We start from the raw sequence: 22,495 nt of genomic DNA on the forward strand, positions 1-22,495 counted from the left end.
TCATGTGATAGTTGTTTCAATTTTAACAATTAGAGGGTGGGCTGGGCTGGGCTGCTGTGGGGATTGTAATTGTACAACATTTAGATATCTGTGCCCTGGCAATCTAGTAACATCTTTTTAAAGCTGCCATTAAGGTTCATTTGACTGTCTGTACTTTGGAGTGGCATGGCCTCCAGCTCTGTGTGACATCAGAATTGGATTTGATCGGTTCAAAGAATAATAATAATAAAAAAAAAACTGTGCACACTTCTGGCAACCACTAGAGGTCAGTTGGAACGCAGGTTTGCCTTTATCACTTGATTTTTCAAATGCTGAAATCTTTCTGAAAACAAATATCAATCCTTTGAATAAATGTTAAGTGTTGGGAGGCTGTTTTGTCTTTCTATTCCCAGGATGCCATACCTGTCCAGATGCTGGTGGTCTGCTCTGCTTTCCATATCATTTTTAACACTAGAATTCCTGAAGCCTACGAAAAAACTCGTAATCCCGACTCACCTTAAATTCCTTCACACCCCTACCATCGGCGTCTTTTGTGTTATAAATGCGTCGATCAGCACAAGCAGCCTGCTGTCCCATCCCCACTCCTTGGAGCCCAAGCCAAGGCTGGTTATCTGCGTGTGAGGTGAAGGGCCTGGAGTTGTATCGGGTAAATAATACAGTATATCATTATTTGGAATACATGCATTTCATGTGTGGTCTGTATCTACAAAGATCTGGGTAACAACAACAACATTTATTTCTATAGCACATTTTCATACAAATAATGTTGCTCAAAGTGCTTTACATGATAAAGAAAGAGAAAAAAGACAAAGTAAGAATTAAAATCGGAGAACACTAATTAATATAGAATAAGAGTAAGGTCCGATGACCAGGGAGGACAGAAAAAACAAAAAACTCCAGATGGCTGGAGAAAAACTAAAATCTGCTGGGGTTCCAGGCCACAAGATCACCGAGCCCCCTCTAGGCATTCAACCTAACATAAACGGTTAGTCCTCCTTGTATTCAGGGTTCTCATGGAAGGACTTGATGATGACGGTGACGTGGATTTCTGGCCTTTAACCCATCAATGTAGGGACATCACGTTGCTTTGATTAGGTGGTGGTGGCGCAGAAAACCAGAGAAAGAACAGAAAAGAGGAAGTGGGTAAGTAAGATGGTAAGTGTAGAATGTAAGGAAATGCTGAACACATACCTAAAGCAGAAACTTTTTCCATGTTATACTAATAATGGCGTGAAGTGTATAATGAGTGAAGACTTTAGTCCAAATCTTTATATATAATACACTACCGTGGCTGTCCGTTTGTCTGTCCAGGATTTTAAATCGCCTGTAGCTCGCAAACTGTTTGACCTGAAATTTGGTACACAAATACTACGTGACGTCTACTATCCGCTTTACGGGTGATGATTGACCTCCAAGGTTATTCCTCATTTTATTTTATTGCAGAATTAACTCTCGGCAGTGGCTGTGCGGCACATGCGCACGGGCGCCGTTCTCATTCCTTACCACCTTCGCCTTCACTTCCCCTACCACTTCATACCTTATATCATTCTTGAGGCAGATTGAAGACTTAAGTGCCAGCTTAAGAGAAAAATTAAAGAAAACGCACTAAGTAACACAAACACTGACTTCATTAATTTTAACGTGAAAAGATGCTGACGACAGAAGAGAAGAAGCAGGCCGCTAGGGTTGAGAAAAGAAGAGCTGCTCAGGAAACAGCAAGCACATCAACCTCTGAGCAAACGAATGCTCAACGTACAGAGAAGGAGGATGAGAACTATGAACGGTCAAGTCAAGTGTGTTCACTGCATGTTATCGTGCAGTACACCGTTACTGGTATCAAATAAACACGTGTGCTTTTATTCAAGAATATAACCAAAGGAAAAAAAGCATTCGATTTACATGTGGCTGTCAACGTGTTAAACACTCGAGCTCAAATGTCCGTCGACAGGGAGTTTACACGTGTTTTTGAATGGCACAGAGGTGAGAACTGCTGCCTTATAACCCAAAGGCTCCGCGTTATGAGTAGTGAGCTACTATTATTATTATTATTATTTCTATAATTTAATAAAACCATACATTTGATTTGAGTCAGTAACACCCGGTGTATATATTGGCTACTTGCAAAAGTTAGCGCTTGTTTTCTCGTTATTCAGTTTTATGTCTCAGTGATGTTGATGTGATACGACTAACTTGCCTCTCCCTCTCTGAGTTGCCATTTGTCACCATTCTTTTCACAAGAGAGCAAGCGTTGTGGCTGATGCCTCCTCAGAACTGTTTGTTGTACCGGCAATCAAAGATACAATATCCCGTGACCGTTACAAAGGCAGGACCGTAGCAACAGACCGCTTTTTCACTGCGCATTCGCCGGCTAATAGACTGCTGCACCACAACGCAATGCTGCTCTCAGATCTAAACGCTAGCGTGGTGAATTGCTCTCGTACCAAAGTGACTTCAGCTGCAGGTGGAAGTCCCATTTTATTTTATGGTGCCAAGCAACTGAATATTTTTTTATTTTTTGGAGTGTAAGTCAACGTTAATGCCAAGTGTTGTATGTTCTTGTTTGCAGTGTTCTTTTATTTCATCTTCGAATTTGTTCAATAGATCTGGGGTAGGATGTCCTTTATTTTATTCTGTATATACAGCGTGCCATTCCTCATTTATACAGAAACACTAGCTGGCCTGGTCCACGACAAATCATGGACTCTTGGCCCAGAACTGAAGCCTTGAGTGCAGAAATGAATTCATCCGAGTGGAACTGCAGCCTGCACTCCCTCCAGTGATGTCACTCCTCCTCTGCCCAGTCGAGGGCGCCATCCTTCACGGGCCCGTTCCAAGGTATTTGTCGTGTGTGATGATAAAAGTGCATTACATTTTTCATTCCAACAGATGGTGTATACAACGGACACTACAGCCTAATAAATTAAGTTTTAAGTAGAAACAAAATCCTATACTAATCCCATTGGAGCCCGCTGAGTGTCGCACGGGTGGTCTGACTGTAGGGGTCTCAAACTCCTGCAGTGTCTCCTCTATCTTCACAGCTGATAAGATTTTTTTTTTCTACTCTCACTTTCTGACAATAATTATTAAGTTTAGATTCCCAAAATATTTGACTTGGCAGCGATTAGTACTCCCTTTGTTTTTTTTTTTTATTTCCCTAACTAAACGTTCAAGTGTCAGTTTGTCTGATGGCTCAATTACGTGGCCTTTGCAGTAGGATTCTCAACAGCAGTGCTAATGTGTTTCTCACCGCCCAGGTCATTTTGGTTGGGCATATTCAGTGCTAATGTTTGAGATGCACCATCTGTTGGAAAGAAAATTGCCATTCATTTTTATTAGTACCTGCACTAGGGAGTACATTCCAGTAGATGGTGCATCACAAACACTAGTGCTGAGTATACCCAACTAACTTGACCAGCTGGGCAGACAGACAGTTGGCAGCTTAGACAGGGTGGGGTCTCTTAAAAGTGCATGTTCATTTTAATAAAAGACAAATACACATTACATAATTCAGAAGTGACATTTTGTTTGCTTGTGCATACTTTCATGACACATGGAAAAAAATCGGACCTATTTAAAAAGACTTTCATTATGTTTTGGGCAAAGAAGTTAAAAGTGTTAAAGTTCACCGAGTTATTTGATGGGCTAAGTTCAGGCCCCAGTGTCTTACAGATTGCAAGTTTTCTTTGCTTTATTTGCACTCATTCTCTTAATTTCCAGTGCAGCTGCATGATGACCCAGCGTGGCCTGAGCAGCGTTCCGATTTGTCCCTTTTTTTGTATTGCGCCGACATGTTGCCTGGTGGTCCTCACTGCGATTCATCCGAGGTGTCTTCTGGCCCCCAACAGCGCACGCTCTCTTCTACTTGCCTTTCTCCGTTCTCTACGGGGCAGTTTTCTGACACGGCGGGCGCGGCCTGGTATCTCATCTGAGCCGCCCTCACTTCGTGTAAGATGGTCACGAGGTCGGCATACTGCATCTCCTGAAGAAGACAAGAGAGGAGAAACAAACGTCACAGCCAAGCGGGCAGCCAGGACGTTCACTTGGTTTTCAGCGTGCTCGGTGCATTTAGTGAACTGGACCTGCTTATCTCCGTATATCGATTTCTACCTGATATTTATGGGTTGCTTGTTTTTTTTTCGATATTACACATTGAAGGCCAGTGAGAATGTAGATCTTGAGCTCTGCCAGGAGAAGCACCACGAAGGTACTCCGTTTCCAGATTCAGTGCGTCCCTTTGATGGCCCCGTCTGCTCCACCGTTTAAAATGACAAACAATTCCGATATCCTGATTAAAGTGCACACTGCAGACATTTTGGTCACACAATGTACCCCTGGAGGAGACGTTTACTTACCGCGCCAGTGACGTTCATGTCATGGTGACTCTTCCTATGAAGTCAGTAGACAGACTGGGAGAGCATTGGGGGGGGGTCATGAAGTCGCTGGAATGGGTTGTGGGGCGCTCCCAATATCTATGCCAATGGACGAAGGTGCAAGTCTTTAGAGGTCTGGTGCCCCCCGTTTGTCAGACGTGGCCGCTCTCCAGTGAACTCCTTCATGTGCGTCTCTTCAGAGTCTCCTTGGGGTCCTGCTGGTTTGACTTTGTGTTGCTCATGGAGTCTCAAATGAGGCTCATGACCTGCATTGTGAGGTAACGTCAGTTACGGCACTACGGCCATGTGGCGCCATTACCCGAGGGTGATCTGGCATGCAGGACCAGGCCAAAGGGACGCCCATGTAACACCTGGCTGCGGCAGATAGATAGATGGGTGGGACTGGACTGCGTGACTGCCTTTTGTCATGTGATGGGTGTTGGCAACGTGCTGTTATCAAAGCAGTGCCCCATCCACACACTCATTTTAGGGCACCATAAGGTTGGGGACACAGCCATGGCAGGTCTGTTTAGGACTTTGTCGAATTATCTCAGCATGCAATGACTGCTTGAAGTCTGTGATTCATCGACACCATCTTCAGGTGGTGCTCTGCCAACCCTCTCAGGCAGCCATCTTCAGCTGCTGCTTGTTTTGGGGGGCTTGTCCCCTTAAGTTTCCTCTTCAGCATATGGAAGGCCTGCTCAGTTGGACTGAGATTGGGTGACTGGCCTTTCCATTTTTTAGATTCGAAAAACTCCCGTTTGGCTCATCATCTTCTTGTAGGATGAAGTGCCATCCATTGCGTTTGGAGGCATTGACTGAACTTGAGCCGATCAGATGTTTCCACACACACCCCTGTGCTGACTGGGATTGGCTCCAGCAGACCCCTGTGACCCTGTAGTTAGGATATAGCAGGTTGGATAATGGATGGATGTGTCTACCAGTTAGATATGACCTGAACCAGTTAAGAACAGGCCCAGAATGTGAATTGCTCATAAAAGAAATGATTTGTATGTTTGGTGTAAACTAGTGGTAGACACCTGCATGTCAGATCTGGAGAAATCCTCTCAATAGGACCTCGCTAGCTCGGGTCCAGGGGATTATAGGATTTGTTACGCCGTCTTCTAGATGCTCTGCTAACTTTCACTCACCAGTGTGTTCATTCGCTCCACTGCTGCCATGGCTGCATCCAACTTGATCTCATCTTCTTTTCGTTCTTCCTCAATGGTCTCCAGCCTACAAAATAGACGGGCACCCATCTTTACATAAAATACACCTTAAGCTTAAGCTTTTGCTCCCTTTCCATTTTCCCATCTTCTTTATCTCCCTCCTCTTTTAGTTCCTACTACATGAAGTCAAACGGGAAGTCTTTTGGAGCCTAGCGATTCCTGAATTTGCTCACCTGATGGACATGTTGGTGAGCTGCTCCTCTTTGGACTTGAGCTGCTCTTTGAGGCTCTGGACCTCCTCCTGCAGCGCAGTCTGCTGCTCCTGTGTCTGGACGATGAAGTCCTCCAAGCGCTTGGACATCTCGAACTCGCGGTCTGTCACGGTGTCCACTTCACGCCGAATTTCTACCATCTCCTGTACAAGCTGGGAAATGGGGGGGAAAAAAAAAACAAACCACAGAGGGCAAGTTAGACTTCCTGCCCCACGGCAGCCTCTCTTCTCTAAAGAGGATCAGATGGATTTTGGGCAGGCTGACCAAATGTGGAGCTAAAATTAATAAACGTGAAGGATGGCCGGTCCTCCCAGAAAGGGGACTACTGCGTAAATGTCACGTTATTTGTTTTATGTAGCAAACAATGGGTAGCTAAGAAATACCCGACCACTTTAAACAACTTCTAGCCCCATTGGCAGTGAAATACAACTAATGATCAAACTGAATAGATCAGCGGTTCCCTACCTGTGGTACGCGGCGGGCCGGTTGGGGGGACGTGAAAATAATATTGGTAATGGTAGAAAACACAAATACAAAGTTGTAGAGGTTTGGTCGGGGTGGGCAGCGTGGTGGGCTGCTGGTTTTCATTCCAACCCGCTTGCTTAATTAGAACCCAATCCGTGCCAGTCTCAGACCTTAGTTAACTTTATGGCTTGTTAGTCTGTGATGTTAGTTTCTGTGGGAGTTCAGCCCGGACACAGCCAGGCAGACACCAGTGCTTCAAACACCACACACATTTATTTACAATTATTTCCAAATAAATATTGCCCAGTGTCCGTTCACCAACCACCCACAGTCCAGGCCTCTCAAAATCCTGTCCTCCTTCCTCTCCTCTGAGCGGCGTCCTCTCCCACCCGACTCCGGCTCACGACTGGAGGGAGGCGGCCCCTTTTATTCCCACCCAGATGTGCTCCAGGTGCCTCCTGATGAGCTTCCTGCTTCCTCCACCACACCAGGAAGTGCCGCATGAGCATCCGGAAGCACTCCGGGTGTCCCAGGTAATACTTCCGCCAGCACCTCCGGGTGTGGCCGAAGTGCTGCCGTCCAGGGCTTCACAGTCTTCAGGGCACCCCAAGGCGGTGGCCACGGGCCCCTATAGGGCTTCCATGCTCAATACCCGTGGCCCCCACACAAACCAGGGCGGCTGACCTCTCGTGGTCCGGGTGGAGGCGTAGTCCCTCTCCCAGTCCTTCTCGGCGTCCCGGCTGGGCACAGTCCCCAGCTGCCCGCCCACTTCTTTCCAAGGACATCATCAGAATGATCTGAAGCCTAAAGCGGATCATTTTCACTTTGTGACGTTTTTCTCTGAAGTGTTTGATTATACATTTTTTATTTACAGTGAGTACGCAAAGTATTCAGACCCCCTTCAATTTTTCACTCTTTGTTATATTGCAGCCATTTGCTAAAATCATTTAAATTAATTTTTTCCTCATTAATGTACACACAGCACCCCATATTGACAGACAAAAAAAAGAATTTTTGAAATTGTTGCAGATTTATTAAAAAAAAACTGAAATATCACATGGTCCTAAGTATTCAGACCCTTTGCTCAGTATTTAGTAGAAGCCCCCTTTTGAGCTCATACAGCCATGAGTCTTCTTGGGAAAGATGCAACAAGTTTTTCACACCTGGATTTGGGGATCCTCTGCCATTCCTCCTTGCAGATCCTCTCCAGTTCTGTCAGGTTGGATGGTAAACGTTGGTGGACAGCCATTTTTAGGTCTCTCCAGAGATGCTCAATTGGGTTTAAGTCAGGGCTCTGGCTGGGCCATTCAAGAACAGTCACAGAGTTGTTGTGAAGCCACTCCTTCGTTATTTTAGCTGTGTGCTTAGGGTCATTGTCTTGTTGGAAGGTAAACCTTCGGCCCAGTCTGAGGTCCTTAGCACTCTGGAGAAGGTTTTTGTCCAGGATATCCCTGTACTTGGCCGCATTCATCTTTCCCTCGATTGCAACCAGTCGTCCTGTCCCTGCAGCTGAAAAACACCCCACAGCATGATGCTGCCACCGCCATGCTTCACTGTGGGGACTGTATTGGACAAGTGATGAGCAGTGCCTGGTTGTCTCCACACATACCGCTTAGAATTAAGGCCAAAAGTTCTATCTTGGTCTCATCAGACCAGAGAATCTTATTTCTCACCATCTCAGAGTCCTTCAGGTGTCTTTTAGCAAACTCCATGCGGGCTGTCATGTGTCTTGCACTGAGGAGAGGCTTCCGACAGGCCACTCTGCCATAAAGCCCTGACTGGTGGAGGGCTGCAGTGATGGTTGACTTTCTACAACTTTCTCCCATCTCCTGACTGCATCTCTGGAGCTCAGCCAAAGTGATCTTTGGGTTCTTCTTTACCTCTCTCACCAAGGCTCTTCTCCCCCGGTAGCTCAGCTTGGCCGGACGGCCATCTGGTCGTCCCAAACGTCTTCCATTTAAGGATTATGGAGGCCACTGTGCTCTTGGGAACCTTAAGTGCAGCAGAAATTTTTTGTAACCTTGGCCAGATCTGTGCCTTGCCACAATTCTGTCTCTGAGCTCTTCAGGCAGTTCCTTTGACCTCATGATTCTCATTTGCTCTGACATGCATTGTGAGCTGTAAGGTCTTATATAGACAGACAGGTGTGTGGCTTTCCTAATCAAGTCCAATCAGTAGAATCAAACACAGCTGGACTCAAATGAAGGTGATCTCAAGGATGATCAGAAGAAATGGAAAGCACCCGAGTTAAATATACGAGTGTCACAGCAAAGGGTCTGAATACTTAGGACCAGGTGATATTTCAGTTTTCTTTTTAATAAATCTGCAACAATTTCAAAAATTCTTTTTTTTGTCTGTCAATATGGGGTGCTGTGTGTACTTTAATGAGGAAAAAAAATTAATTTAAATGATTTTAGCAAATGGCTGCAATATAACAAAGAGTGAAAAATTGATACAATAATCGATGAGGGATGTGATAAAAGCAGGGACAAGTTTCTCAGCATTAGAAAAGGAGAGGAAGGAGCGAATACGGGATACGTTAAATCAAACAGTGCAGGATGAACACACACACACCGATGTAAATGGAAATAAGTTTGATGGAGAAGTGCGGTCTCCTTTGTCATTTGCATCTTATTGATAATGAGCTGCCATTAAAAAAAAAAAATAATAATAAGTAATTAATGACGTCACATGTGATGAAGACCATGGAGCAGCTGCTGCTTCACAACCTGAGGCCACAGGTCCGCCATGCTCTCGACCCTCAGCAGTTTGCATACCAGGAGAAGGTGAGAGCAGAGGATGCCATCACCTACATGCTACACCAATCCCTCTCCCACTTGGACAGAGGCAGTGGTGCTGTAAGAATTATGTTTCTGGACTTCTCTAGCGCCTTCAACACCATCCAACCTCTGCTCCTTAGGGACAAGCTGACAGAGATGGGAGTAGATTAACACCTGGTGGTATGGATCGTGGACTATCTTACAGACAGACCTCAGTATGTGTGTTTCGGGAACTGCAGGTCTGACATTGTGGTCAGCAACACAGGAGCGCCGCAGGGGACTGTGTCTTCTCCGGTCCTGTTCAGCCAACATACATCGGACTTCCAATGCAACTCGGAGTCCTGCCACGTGCAAAAGTTCACTGACAACACTGCTATGGTGGGCTGCATCAGGAGTGGGCAGGAGAAGGAGTATAGGAACCTAATCAAGGACGTTGTGAAATGGTGCGACTTAAACCACTTACACCTGAACACCAGCAAGACCAAGGAGCTGGTGGTGGATTTTAGGAGGCCCAGGCCCCTCATGGACCCCGTGATCATCAGAGGTGACTGTGCAGAGGGTACAGACCTATAAATACCTGGGAGTGCAGCTGGATGATAAACTGGACTGGACTGCCAATACTGATGATCTGTGTAAGAGAGGACAGAGCCGACTATACCTACTTAGAAGGCTGGCGTCCTTCAACATCTGTAATAAGATGCTGCAGATGTTCTATCAGATGGTTGTGGTGAGCGCCCTCTTCTACGCGGTGGTGTGCTGGGGAGGCAGCATAAAGAAGAAGGACACCTCACACCTGGACAAACTGGTGAGGAAGGCAGGCTCTATTGTAGGCACGGAGCTGGGCAGTTTGACATCCGTGGCAGAGTGACGGGCGCTAAGCAGACTCCTGTCAATCATGGAGAATTCACTGCATCCACTGAACAGGATCATCTCCAGACAGAGGAGCAGCTTCAGTGACAGACTGCTGTCACCGTCCTGCTCCACTGACAGACTGAGGAGACCCCACACTATGCGACTCTTCAGTTCCACCTGGGAGGGTAAACGTTAACATTATACAAAGTTATTGTCTGTTATACCTGCATTGTTATCACTCTTTAATTTAATATTGTTATTATCAGTATGCTGCTGCTGGAGTATGGGAATCTCCCCTTGGGATTAATAAAGTATCTATCTATCTATCTATCTATCTATCATATAGTGCCTTTCTATCTATCTATCTATCTATCTATCTATCTATCCTTCAGTGCTCCGCTAAAGACGAGAAAATATTCTGTTGAATACTTGAGATGTGGATTTTCATTCACTTGTCGAGCTTGTCAAAAGAGCATTCTCGTCTTATACATATCTCTCTATTAAAAAAAAAATCTTGGGTGGGAGACTAGGAAGATGAGACGTGATATCCCGCGAGAAACACTTTTAACGTCACACATAGACAATTTGACATCCCGCGAGAGACACTTTAACGTCACGCGAAGACAATTTGACATCCCGTGGATGTCAATGAACAGAAGCGTTGACAAAGGGCAGCCCTGGCGGAGTCCAACTCTCACCGGAAAAGGGTTCGACTTACTGCCGGCAATGCGGACAAAGCTCTGACACCGGTTGTACAGGGACCAAACAGCCCTTATCAGGGGGTCCGGTACCCCCTACTCTCGGAGCACAAACATGCAGACGGTTGAACACTTTTTCCAAGCCCACAAAACACATGTAGACTGGTTGGGCAAACTCCCACGCACCCTCCAGGACCCTGCCAAGGGTGTAGAGCTGGTCCATTGTTCCGCGACCAGGACAAAAACCACACTGTTCTAATTATTATGCACTTTCAGCAGAAGTTAATGCGGGTAAAAATTATTTTAATGCTGTTTTCATTTGTTTTGATCTTATGTTAGGCTGCTCTTATAAAAAATTGAAATAAATTGTAAAATCAAAAATAAAAGCCTATAAATGTCATTAGGTTAATTTGAGTAGTTTGATTATTTAGCTAACCTAAGAAAAACCTTTTTGAGGGATGGGTGGGTGTAATGAAGAGAGGGGGTACTCATAAATGAAAAGCCTAATCAAGGGGTACGGGAGAGTAAAAAGGTTGGGAACCCCTGGAATAGATGATCACTTCTTCAAAGAATGAAGCTGGACATCACAAATGTCTCTGACCATTAAAGAACAAGCCAGCAGACGTGGAGAGCCTACTAGCCTTGCACTGAAGATTCCAGAAATTGAAAGACATAGTGACCTTTGTGGACATCAGCTACAGATCATGGGAGTCCATACATAGAATGGCCTTCGAGAACTTGAACTGAATATCGCAGAAAGCAATAAACATTGTGGTCTTACTAAGCTCACATTGAGCATCCAGCAACCCAAGAGGTGTGGCGACACTCAATAACTGGCACACTAAACAGTCTTGAACTTAAAAGTCAGAAGAACTTTATAGATGTGGAAATTTTTTAAAAACTTGGACTTTACAGAAGCCAACAGACTTTGGCCCCCCCATGGAAGTGGACCTGACAAAAAAATATTTATATACGAGGAGGACCCAAAAATAACGAATCTTTTTTTTCTTGAGGCTGGAGGGATGTTAGTTCCGGTGCATACTCTCGACCGCCCTCTGCATCATTTGGCCAAGCGGCATCCTTGGGGGCAAGGTCTGTAAGGTCCGTGTAATTTTTTTTCTTGAGCCTCTGTTACTGTCTTCATTGATTTTGCGATGGCAGACTAGAAAGAATAACGTGTTTGCATCAAGTTCTGTTCCCTTTTGGGTGAAGCAGCAGCAGCAGCTGTCACAATGCTTCGAGAGGCTTTCAAAGAAGAAGCTGTGAGCCAGGCAAGGGTTTTTTGTGACGCGACATTTGCGCGATAGACATATGAGCGCCGACAAAATAGCGGCGATTAAAACACGCCGTCAAAATCGCGCCGACAAAATCGCGAAAGTTTCATTAAATATGAATTACTAGTATAAAGCATATATAATAATGTTTATTTTAGAAGTCAATATTATGAGACGCGGCATGCCATCAGCACAGCACGCAGATAGTCCTTAGCTCACGCCCTGCATATGTAGGAAGAATTGCAGCAAGACGTCTTGATAGTTGAGCGTATTTAGACTGGCTGGCTGCCTGACTGCTGGTAATTCTGCTTTGTATATGACACGTTATGCAAACCCTCGACTGAGTTATTTGTTCGCGGCATGCCATCAGCAGTTATAACAGTTATAACCTAGCACATAATGTGTACATAATGCGCACGTACGCGTCCCACTCTCTTGGCCTCTATCGCGATTTTGTCGGCACACATTTGTCGAAAAACAAGTTATCGGGTTTGTCGGCGCTCATATGTCTGCCGAGGTTTTGTCGTTGAACCGGGTTTTTACCTTGAAGTGGTCAAGCGATTGCCTGTTGAAGTGCGGAGAAAAACGACCCGAATTGTGGCGATCAGGCCAGTGGCTTCTGCATCACGATGACACTCCGGCCCACACAGCGTTGATTGTGTGGCAGTTTCTCATGAAAATCATGGACTCCCACCAAACTACTCCCCAAACCTTACACCCTGCAATTTTTTTCTTATTTCTAAGAATGAAGAGAGACCGTAAAGGACAGCGTTGTATAGGATGTTGAGGAGGTCAAGAAGCAAACGACGGAGGCACTGAAGGCTATGACACGAGTTTCAGAACAGTTTTGAACAATGGTGGGACAAGTGTATTGTGTCTCAGGGAGAGGGTTTTGAGGTTGATTAAATTTTGGAAATGTTCAGAGAAATATACGATTGAAAAAAAAAATTGTTATTTTTGGGTCCCCCCTCGTATATATATTGGCTTGCTGGACATGAACTGGACATTGTAAAACCTATAAGACCCACCGAGTATTGGAATTTAATTGTGTTTTGCCCCTTACCACGATTATATAAAGGGGATGTGATTTTTCTAGCCGATTGCATGCTCTTCACTGCTGGTAAGCGACCTGGTGTGGAAACAAAAGCATAGCCTTTGTGAACAATTGGGATGATTTGGGGGGAAAGGCCTGGATTTTTCAAGATAGAAATGGTCTTCATCCTAACTGGAGGGGAACTAGAAATAGAAATACAGTCAATTCTCATTATCTGCTGGGGGTTACTCTCCTGAAAACCCCAGTGGATATGGAAAAGGAGAAAAGTGAAGCATTGATCCTATGGGGAAAATGAGGGTAGGTTCCAGTGGGATGCCAGCTATGGACAGGGTTGGAAGAATGCACCGGAACCTCTGCTCACCCCCTCGGGCTCAGAAATGATCCTTCTGTTGTTTCACCTACATTAAATGTGCTACGACTTTGACTTCTACAGTGGTCAAGTTTCATTGTTATCACCAGAGGACCTCGCTAAACCATCCTGTCCGTAGCTGTGATGAGCGATGTGTGCCAAGGGGCAGGGACTTCATTAGTGCGAGCTTATGACGCACACTTAATTGCCCATCATAGTTGAGGTTCAATTGGTGGCACATGTTGACCCATTCAGTGTAGCACATGTGCAGCCTCGGACATCAGACTTGTCATTGGTCAGTCTCCCATGTCGCTCATGTGTGATTGGTCTCTCTGAATTTGCAGAGAACACAACCCCCTGATGTCCGTCCCAGCCACGTCCTGTGGCCCACACCTTGAATGTCATGAAATGGGTTACACTTTTATAGTAGCAGATAAGAGAATCAGTGGTAACCGAATCTGCGTATAACAAGGATTTACTGTAATTGAAAGAAACAGATGTGGGGACTTTAGAAGCTGAAACTCCCACAGTGTCTGACAAGGAGATAAACTGTCTCTCATGGAAACCATTATGAATGGAAGTCATAAAAGACTAGAACTGGAAGTCTCAGAAGCCAACAGACTTTGTGTTCCACAAGTCCTGGAATCCTACGATATGGAAGTGTTTTGATAAAAACTTTGAACGCTGGTGTTTTAACAGACTTCAGCTGGACCTCAGGGGGAAACACACACCCAGAAGTTACCAGAGTTTGTCCTTCTCTAAAGATGAACCATAAATTATTTTCAGTTTCCCCTTGGCATTACACAAACTACTGCATCCAATCAAGTTGAGAGGAGCTCTGACCACACAGATGCCCGCTCTTCTAGTTTCATCCATTTTTTTGCTCTCTCTTACCCTCTGCAGTGGATCTTGTCCCTCATTGATCTTCTGCACCATGTTGGATTCGGCTAACTGGTTGGGGTGGACCCAGGGTACTTGGTTGGATGTTCCCTTGGTGCTTGCCTGAACCTTTAGAAACAAAAAGCAAACAGAGTGAGGTCTCAAGTACAGGTAGATGTTAATTTCAATCCTCCTCCTCCTCCTCCTTCTTCCCATTTTTTATTTAGATGACCTGATGAAATGACAATTGGTCCCACTGTTAGCCCCTCCAGACTAGACATATCATATCTGAATCCTTCAACGTCACCCAGGGGCTGTGCTGGTCAGTTCCCAGACTACCCAGAAGTACTAACATGTCTACCAAATGGAAAAGGAGCCTGGAGACCTCTGGCAGATAGCCAGCCGTTGAGGATGAAAATGTGACCTTAATCCAATCGACATGTTGTGGAAGGACCTGAAGCGAGCAGTTCATGTGAGGAAACCCACCAACATCCCAGAGTTGAAGCTGTTCTGTATGGAGGAATGGGCTCAAAATCCTCCAAGCTGGTGTGCAGGAATGATCAGAAGTTACCGGAAACGTTTAGTAAGGAGGGTCACACCAGATACTGAAAGCAAAGGTTCGCATACTTTTGCCACTCACAAATATGTAATATTCGATCATTTTCCTTAATAAATAAATGACCAAGTATAATATTTTTGTCTCATTTGTTTAACTGGTTTCTCTTTATCTACTTTTAGGACTTGAGTGAAAATCTGATGATGTTTTAGGTCATATTTATACAGGAATATAGAAGAGGGTTCACAAACTTTCACGCACAGCTGTACTTAAATGTGTGTGAGTGTGTATAGGTGTACAAGTGTAGACGCAAGTGTGAGCAGGTGTCATGCATTTCTTTGTCATTGTAGTGGTCTTACATGTTTGTGAAGGCATGCATCTATATTTGTATTTTTGTGTGAAATTACGTGCACATGTACTCATGTCTGCTATACGCAGGTGTTTGCTGGCCCACGACTCACATTTCGGCTCATCCGTCCATCAGGGTATGAGATGTCAAGCTGGTGCTGTTCAGGGGTCAGCTCCTGGTTGCTGGCCTGTCGGTTCATAATGTTGGTGTGTTTCTTGGTCCGGGCGGGCACGCTCTGGGTCCTCTTCACAGACTTGCGCTCCTTGCGCCATCGTGCGTTTTTGTCATCCATGAGATTGCTATGCTGTTGTGAAGAAATGAAACGTGTTGGTTACTCCACTAGACCTCCTTATTAATGGATTAATCCTACACAGACATGGAGCACATAAGGTTGGATGGCACTGCAGGTCAAGAGTAACAGAAAACATGTCAGCCTTACTTCACGGGTTTGACTAAAATGTGCTTGATGAGTGCACCAAAGTGCAGACATTCTCCAGTGTGCTCCATCTATTGTTGCAGAATTTACAGATGGGAGTGCTCTCCTTTATACTGTTGATCATAAACCAAAATGAAAATGAATGTGGCTGTGACATTCGACATCATGTACAAGAAGTGGAGAGTTTATTCAGTTGCCTTGTCTCCATTAACTTTGTAGTAGCAACCGGGGACCCGTTCACAACCCTCTACACAGTCGTCAACTGTTATTAAAAGCACTGCTGGTTACCACACATCCAATATTTACATATCCATTTTATCTGAATATGATCTCTAATCTCTAGTCTAATGAGTGAACCACTAAACCAACATCCAAACACCTACACACTGGGTCACCCATCAACAGACCTCATGTTTTTACAGCACTGAAGAAAATGAGCTCTCTGTGAGTAAAGACAAGTGGAGAAGGGAAAAGGTGGAAAAGCCACCCAGCCAGGAACCGGAAACCAGAGACCAGAGACCAAGCATTGTGAACTTGCAGAGCTCATTCATCTGATGTCATTATTTAAGGGTGTGGCGGACAGCCAGCTGCTCACCCCGGCCAGGACGCCCAAAGAAGAGAAGGATGGGGGATGGCAGCTACTGTGGGACACTGCCTCCCCCGGGACGCCAGACGGTGAGTTCCCTGCAGCATAGCGGTGTCCCGGATTCCCGCAGGGCATCATGGAACCTGTAGTTCGGCATCACAGCCCTGCTGGGTACCGAGGGTGCCTCCAGGAGACGCTGCAGCAAGATCTGGGGATTTGTATTTCCCATATAGCCCGGAAGTACTCCAGATCACGGGGTCGGAAGCCCCAAAGTACTTCAGGGCTGAAGAAAAACCTCAACTCCTCCATCTGACCGAGTAGTGCCGGCAAATCACGGGGATGGAAGAACTGAAGCACTTCTGTGTCAAGGACTATATGAAGGACTACTGAAGACCCAGCAAGCGAGCCGGAGTTGGGAGGAGGTAGGAAAAAGCTTTCTGGGAGGAGTGGAGGAGAGATTTGTGTTGTTTATTGTAATTATTGTTATTATATTTGTTACTTGCCTGTTTATGGTGGCAGAGGTGCTTTTGGGCACTATACAATCAGGAAGAATAATTAAAAGCCTTCTTGGTAATTTTACCCTGAGTTCAGTGTGTCTGTCTGTCTGTTGGGATGAAAGAGGCAACAGGGACCTCTAGCATCTTACAAGAGTCATTATTATTATTAAGAGAAATGATGATGCAGCTATGAATTCACCAATACCTGATGTACTAATTGCCTAAAATTGTTTGAATATTTATTTTCCTCTCTATCTATCTATCTATTATATAGTGCCTTTCCTATCTATCTCTTAAACTGCCTTTCCTATCTATCTATCTATCTATCTATCTATCTATCTATCTATCTATCTATCTATCTGTCTATCTATCTATCTATCTATCTATCTATCTATCTATCTTAAACTGCCTTTCCTATCTATCTGTCTATCTACTGTATCTATCTATTGCAGCAGTAGGGGGCACTATTGCTCCCTTGAACCCTCAGGTACCATGCCAAACACCAGGTAAAAGTCCAATAATAATTATTTTTATTATAATAATTACATGCACTAAGCACCCTCCACTCCACACTACTTATTAATAAACAATAATCAATAAACTAATCCTCCAACTCCCAGACAATTGGCCACCCTTCCTCCCAGCTCAGCTCAGTTCCCATAGTCCTTTTATACCCCCTGACCCAGAGGTGTTCCTGCCCCACAGTCCACAAGTCCTTATCACTTCTGGGTCAGGGTAAAAGTCTTTCTCTTCAACCTGGAAGTACGTCATTTCTCCCGTTCACATGACCAGGACGTACTTCCAGGTTATAGGGCACATAAGAGTCTACGAGCCTCCCTACAGCAACTCCCTGCGGTCCCCAAGGTATCCAACAGGGTTGTGTGTAAAAACTATAAAGTCCATGAGGCCCTGCTGGAACTCGGGGCACGTTCATTGTGTCGGGAGAGCTCCTCCTGGTGGCCTGGGGGTGAGGGCCAGAAACTCTTGCAGGACATCTATCACACTATCTATCTATTTATCTATCTTAAACTGCCATTCCCATCTATCTATCTATCTATCTATCTATCTATCTATCTATCTATCTATCTATTATATAGTGCGTTTTCTATCTAACTATCTATCTATTTATCTATCTATCTATCTTAAACTGCCTTTCCTATCTATCTATCTATTATATAGTGCGTTTCATATCTATCTATCTATCTATCTATCTATCGTCATGGACACCAAGCATGGGCTGGTTCAAGGTTCCTTACCCATTTGACAGCCCAGTATAACGGATGGACAGAGGAAGACAACCTGTCTGGACTATAAGCTCCATAGATGGCAGCCTCCCTGGCCTATGTTACTTGCATGGTTACCCACAGGGCAGTCTGGGAATTTCAGTCCCGTAGGACAGCCCTCTTGGGGTCCTTTGGTGCTGGCAGGGGGAGCTGCAGAGGAATGCTACCCGTAATTCAAGGGACTTCCATCTGACCTGGAAGTGCACCCATCAGGCCAGTTGCAGCTGAAGTACTTCCAGGTCCAAGATAAAGAAGATGGCTTGCATGCCCGTGGGGTCAGCGTTGGGAGGCAGAGGCTGATGCTCATCGGAGGAGTGTGAGGAGAGAGAGAGGAAACTGTAAATTATCTGTGGTTGTGGTGCTTTGGCTGAGCTTGCCTGTCCTTTAAGGTGTTGTGCTTACTCTATTTGAACCCGTGACTGTGTTGGGTGTGATTGTGTCTGTGGTTTGGGGCTCTGTGGCATCCCCTACTGGTCACACTATCCATCAATCTAAATAGATTTATTAAACAATGAGAAAACAAATGAGAGCTTCTTACAGAGTTGTGGAGTGGCGAGAACTTGTCCAGGCTCTTCGGAGGCACGTACACTGGCTTGGTTTCCTCTTTGATGAAACTGAATCAGGTTGGAAAAAAAAGGAAAAAAAATGATGAGCAAATGGAATATGTGACAGGCATGGAGGGAGGCAGGAGTGAGACTATGAAAGAAACAAGAGGGCAGAATTTAAAGGAGTATGAAAAGGAGAGAAAAGGATTTATAGGAGCCGGGGAACGAGAGAAGCAAAGTTGAAAGATGGAAGTGGGAATCACTGCAAGATAAGTAAGGAGCAGGTGCACAGTGAGACGAGAGAAGGGACGACGTAATGTGAGAGGAAGCAAGTCAGACAGAGAGAGACAGAGAGAGAGATGGGAGCAAAGATGGGACAGGAAACAGAGAAGTAATGGATAGTGAAGAAGGAAAGAGGCATTGCGGAGAGAGAAGAAAAAGGAACACCACAGTAGAGGTTAGAACTAGGGATGTGAGCAGGACGGTTTTGAAGTAATGGAGATGGAGAATTGGCCTGAAGGGGGAGCTATTGACAAGAGTGGAGAAGTTTACATTTCTAGGATCAGTGGTGGCCCAAGATGGGGAATAAGATGCAGAGGAAACACAGAGTGGAGGTTGGATGGAACAAATGGAAGAAGGAATCAGAATTAAGAGCAGCGCTGATGTATGGAGGTGAGACATGGGCAGTGATGGGAGTGCAGGAGAAAAACTTAGATGTGGTAGAAATGAGAATGTTAAGGTGGATGTTACAGAAACAAACAGTGATGGCTTGGACATGTGATGAGGAAAGACAATGAAGATTGGGGTGAAAGAGTGATGGACATGAAAGTACAGGGGAAGAGAAAGCGAGTGGAAGCCAAAGTAGAGGTGGATGGATGAAGTACAAGAAGATCTGGAGGAAAAGGGCCTGACTGGTGAAGGAGGTGCAGGACCAAGCAGTGTGGAGAAGGTCAATCAGCACATGTGGCTGTTACTCTACTGCAGCCAGTTCTTAAATTTACGAGGAAGGTCTCCCTCTCTAACAGACGGAGAGGACCATTCTGATTGCAAACCTTCAAAGCAGCATTGTGATCAAACTGAGAAACAGAAGAAGCTTGGGGTCTCTTACTTGCTGACGTTGATTCGGCAGCAGTCACTCCCCATGTCATCGGAGATCTGGTTGAGAATGATGGGCAACGATTTGAGGTTGTTTATCGTCGTCTGCAGGGAAAACGGCAGGGTCAGTAGAGACAATAATAATAATAATAATATAAAAAAACAACGATAAAGGGCCTTTCACTGTGCTTTTCAGACTTGTCTACTTGGAGTACGTGTCACGTGTTGCTGTATTAATTAAACATGACAGGTAGCTAAAGCAGCTAAAATATCGGCAGACTTTCTTTGCAGCCTTTGTCGATTTTCGCAAAGCGTTCAACTCAGTTGATTGAGCCGCCCTGTGGGACATCCTGAGGGTTCATGGGATCCCCTCGAGGTTGCTGGATATCATGGCCGGCTTGTCCACTGGTGCTGTGAGTGCTGTGCAGAGTGGCGTCGTGACCTCTGTGTTTTTCCCAGTTGATTCTGGGGTCCGTCAGTGGTGTGTTCTGCTCCTAATCTGTTCAATGCTTGTATGGACTGGATGTTGGGCAGGGTCGTGGGGTCCAGCGGCTGCGGGACATCTGTTGGTGAAGAAAGATTCATGGATCTTGACTTTGCTGACGATGCTGTGATCTTCACTGAGTCAATGGAGGCTCTGATCGGGGCGCTCGGGAGACTGAGTGAGGAGTCTGAGTGTCTGGGACTGCGAGTCTCCTGATAAAAACCAACATCAGGCCTTTAATGACCTCTTGGGCACGGCCATCAGCAGTGTGTCTGTCTGCGGAGAGAGTGTCGTCCTCGTCATTGAGGGGTTTACTTACCTTGGCAGTGACATTCACGTCTCTGGTGACTCTTACTGTGGAGTCAGTAGACGGATTGGGAGAGCATGGGGGGTCATAAGGCCGCTGGAAAGGAGTGTGTGGCGCTCCCGATATCTGTACTAAAGGACGAAGGTCCAAGTCTTTAGAGTCCTGGTGCTTCCTGCCTTGCTATATGGTTGTGAAACATGGACGCTATCCAGTGACCTGAGACGAAGACTGGACTCCTTCACTCCATCACTGCACCAGCCCATCGCAGGACACACACACACACACACACACACACCAAGCACACACTAGGGACAATTTAGGATCACCAATGCACCTAATCTGCATGTCTTTGGACTTTGGGAGGAAACCCATGCAGACACGGGGAGTACATGCAAACTTCATGAAGGGAGGACCTGGGAAGAGAATCCAGGTCTCCTAACTGCAAGGCAGCAGCGCTACCCACTGTGCCACCGCGCTGCCCTATAATTTAAGTAAAATTGTTAATAATGTTAATAATGCATATTATATAAATGATTTAGATAGGAATAGAAATAACAAGCGGGTGGCACGGCGGGTAGCGCTGCTGCCTCGCAGTTAGGAGACCCAGGTTCAGGTTCGCTTCCCGGGTCCTCCCTGCGTGGAGTTTGCATGTTCTCCCCGTGTCTGTGTGGGTTTCTTCCAGGTACTCCGGCCTCCTCGCACAGTCACAGGTGCATTGGCGATTCTAAATTGTCCCTAGTGTCTGCTTTGTGTGTGTGTGTGTGTGTGTGAGCGCTCTGCGGTGGGTTGGCGCCCTGCCCGGGGTTTGTTTCCTGCCTTGTGCCCAATTTTGGCTGGGATTGGCTCCAGCAGATCCCCGTGGACCTGCAGTTAGGGTGTAGCGGGTTGGATAATGGATGGATGGATAAATAACAAGCTGGTTAAGTTTGCAGAGGATACCATGATAGGTGGATTAGCAGATAATTTGGAATCCGTAATATCATCACAGAAGGACTTGGACAGCAGACAGGCTTGGGCAGATGAAATTTAATGTCAGTAAATGTAAAGAATTACACATAGGAAGTAAAAATGTGAGGTCTGAATACACAATGGGCGGTCGGAAAATCGAGAGTCCACCTTATGAGAAGGATTTAGGAGTCGTAGTGGACTCTAAGCTATCAACTTCCCGACAGTGTTCAGAGGGATAACAGAATGTCAGGTTATATAGCGCCTTGACGCGTGGACTACAAGTCACAGGAGGTTCTGCTCAACCTTTATAAACTCACTGGTGAGGCCTCATCTGGAGTCCTGTGTGCAGTTTGGGTCTCCAGGCTACAAAAACGACATAACAGCACAAGAGAAGGTCCAGAGAAGAGCGACGAGGCTGATTCAGGGCTACAGGGGATGAATTATGAGGAAAGATTAAAAGAGCTGAGCCTTTACAATTTAAACAAAAGAAGATTAAGAGGTGACATGAGGGAAGGGTTTAAAATGATGAAGTGAATTAGTCCAGTGGATCGAGACTGTTATTTTAAAATGAGTTCATCAAGAACACGGGGACACAGCTTGAAACTTGTAAAGGGGAAATTTCACACAAACATTAGGATGTTTTTCTTTACACAAAGAACGATAGACACTTGGAATAAGAGACCATGTAGTGTGGTAGACAGTAAGACTTTAGGGACTTTCAAAACTCGACTTGATGTTTTCTTGGAAGAAATAAGTGGATAGGACTGGTGATCTTTGTTGGGCTGAATGGCCTGTTCTCGTCCAGAGTGTTCTAATGTTCTAATTGTCATGAACAAATTGAATTCTATATATACTACATGGGTTGACTGCATACTTAATGGACTGTATCCTGTAATTACTGTTTGTAGAAGTCTGATCAAGCACATCAACCCTGCATACTCATAGAAGTGGGAAAGGATGGAGAGGAAGAAGAAGATTAACTAGTGTAATTCTAAGTTATGAAGTGCTTTCTACAGTACATTATAACTATATTGTCCATCCATCCATCCATCCTCTTCCACTTATCCAAGATCGGGTTGCGGGGGCAGCAGCTTGAGCAGAGATGCCCAGACTTCCGTCTCCCCGGCCACTTCTTCTACCTCTTCCGGGGGAATCCCGAGGTGTTCCTAGGCCAGCCACGAGACATAGTCCCTCCAGCGTGACCTGGGTCATCCCTGGGGCCTCCTCCCAGTTAGACGTGCCCAGAA

The 22,495-nt window shown here is 45.5% G+C and overlaps 1 protein-coding gene across 2 annotated transcripts in view; it reads right to left on the minus strand.

Moving 5' to 3' along the window:
• Nucleotides 1-3,449: 3,449 nt before the first annotated feature.
• rasal3 (RAS protein activator like 3) overlaps nucleotides 3,450-22,495 on the minus strand; it is an 89,614-nt gene continuing 70,568 nt past the window's right edge. For both annotated transcript variants that reach the window (XM_039770422.1, XM_039770423.1), the window contains 7 exons: nucleotides 19,523-19,614; nucleotides 18,408-18,483; nucleotides 15,180-15,371; nucleotides 14,178-14,291; nucleotides 5,773-5,963; nucleotides 5,522-5,606; nucleotides 3,450-3,979 (listed from right to left, as the gene is read on the minus strand). In XM_039770422.1, coding sequence (XP_039626356.1) covers nucleotides 3,806-3,979; nucleotides 5,522-5,606; nucleotides 5,773-5,963; nucleotides 14,178-14,291; nucleotides 15,180-15,371; nucleotides 18,408-18,483; nucleotides 19,523-19,614 — 924 coding nt within the window. In that variant the 3' untranslated portion in view covers nucleotides 3,450-3,805. The remainder of the gene's footprint in view (nucleotides 3,980-5,521; nucleotides 5,607-5,772; nucleotides 5,964-14,177; nucleotides 14,292-15,179; nucleotides 15,372-18,407; nucleotides 18,484-19,522; nucleotides 19,615-22,495) is intronic.

This window comes from Polypterus senegalus, chromosome 12 (assembly GCF_016835505.1).
Source record: "Polypterus senegalus isolate Bchr_013 chromosome 12, ASM1683550v1, whole genome shotgun sequence".
Lineage (NCBI taxonomy): Eukaryota > Metazoa > Chordata > Cladistia > Polypteriformes > Polypteridae > Polypterus > Polypterus senegalus.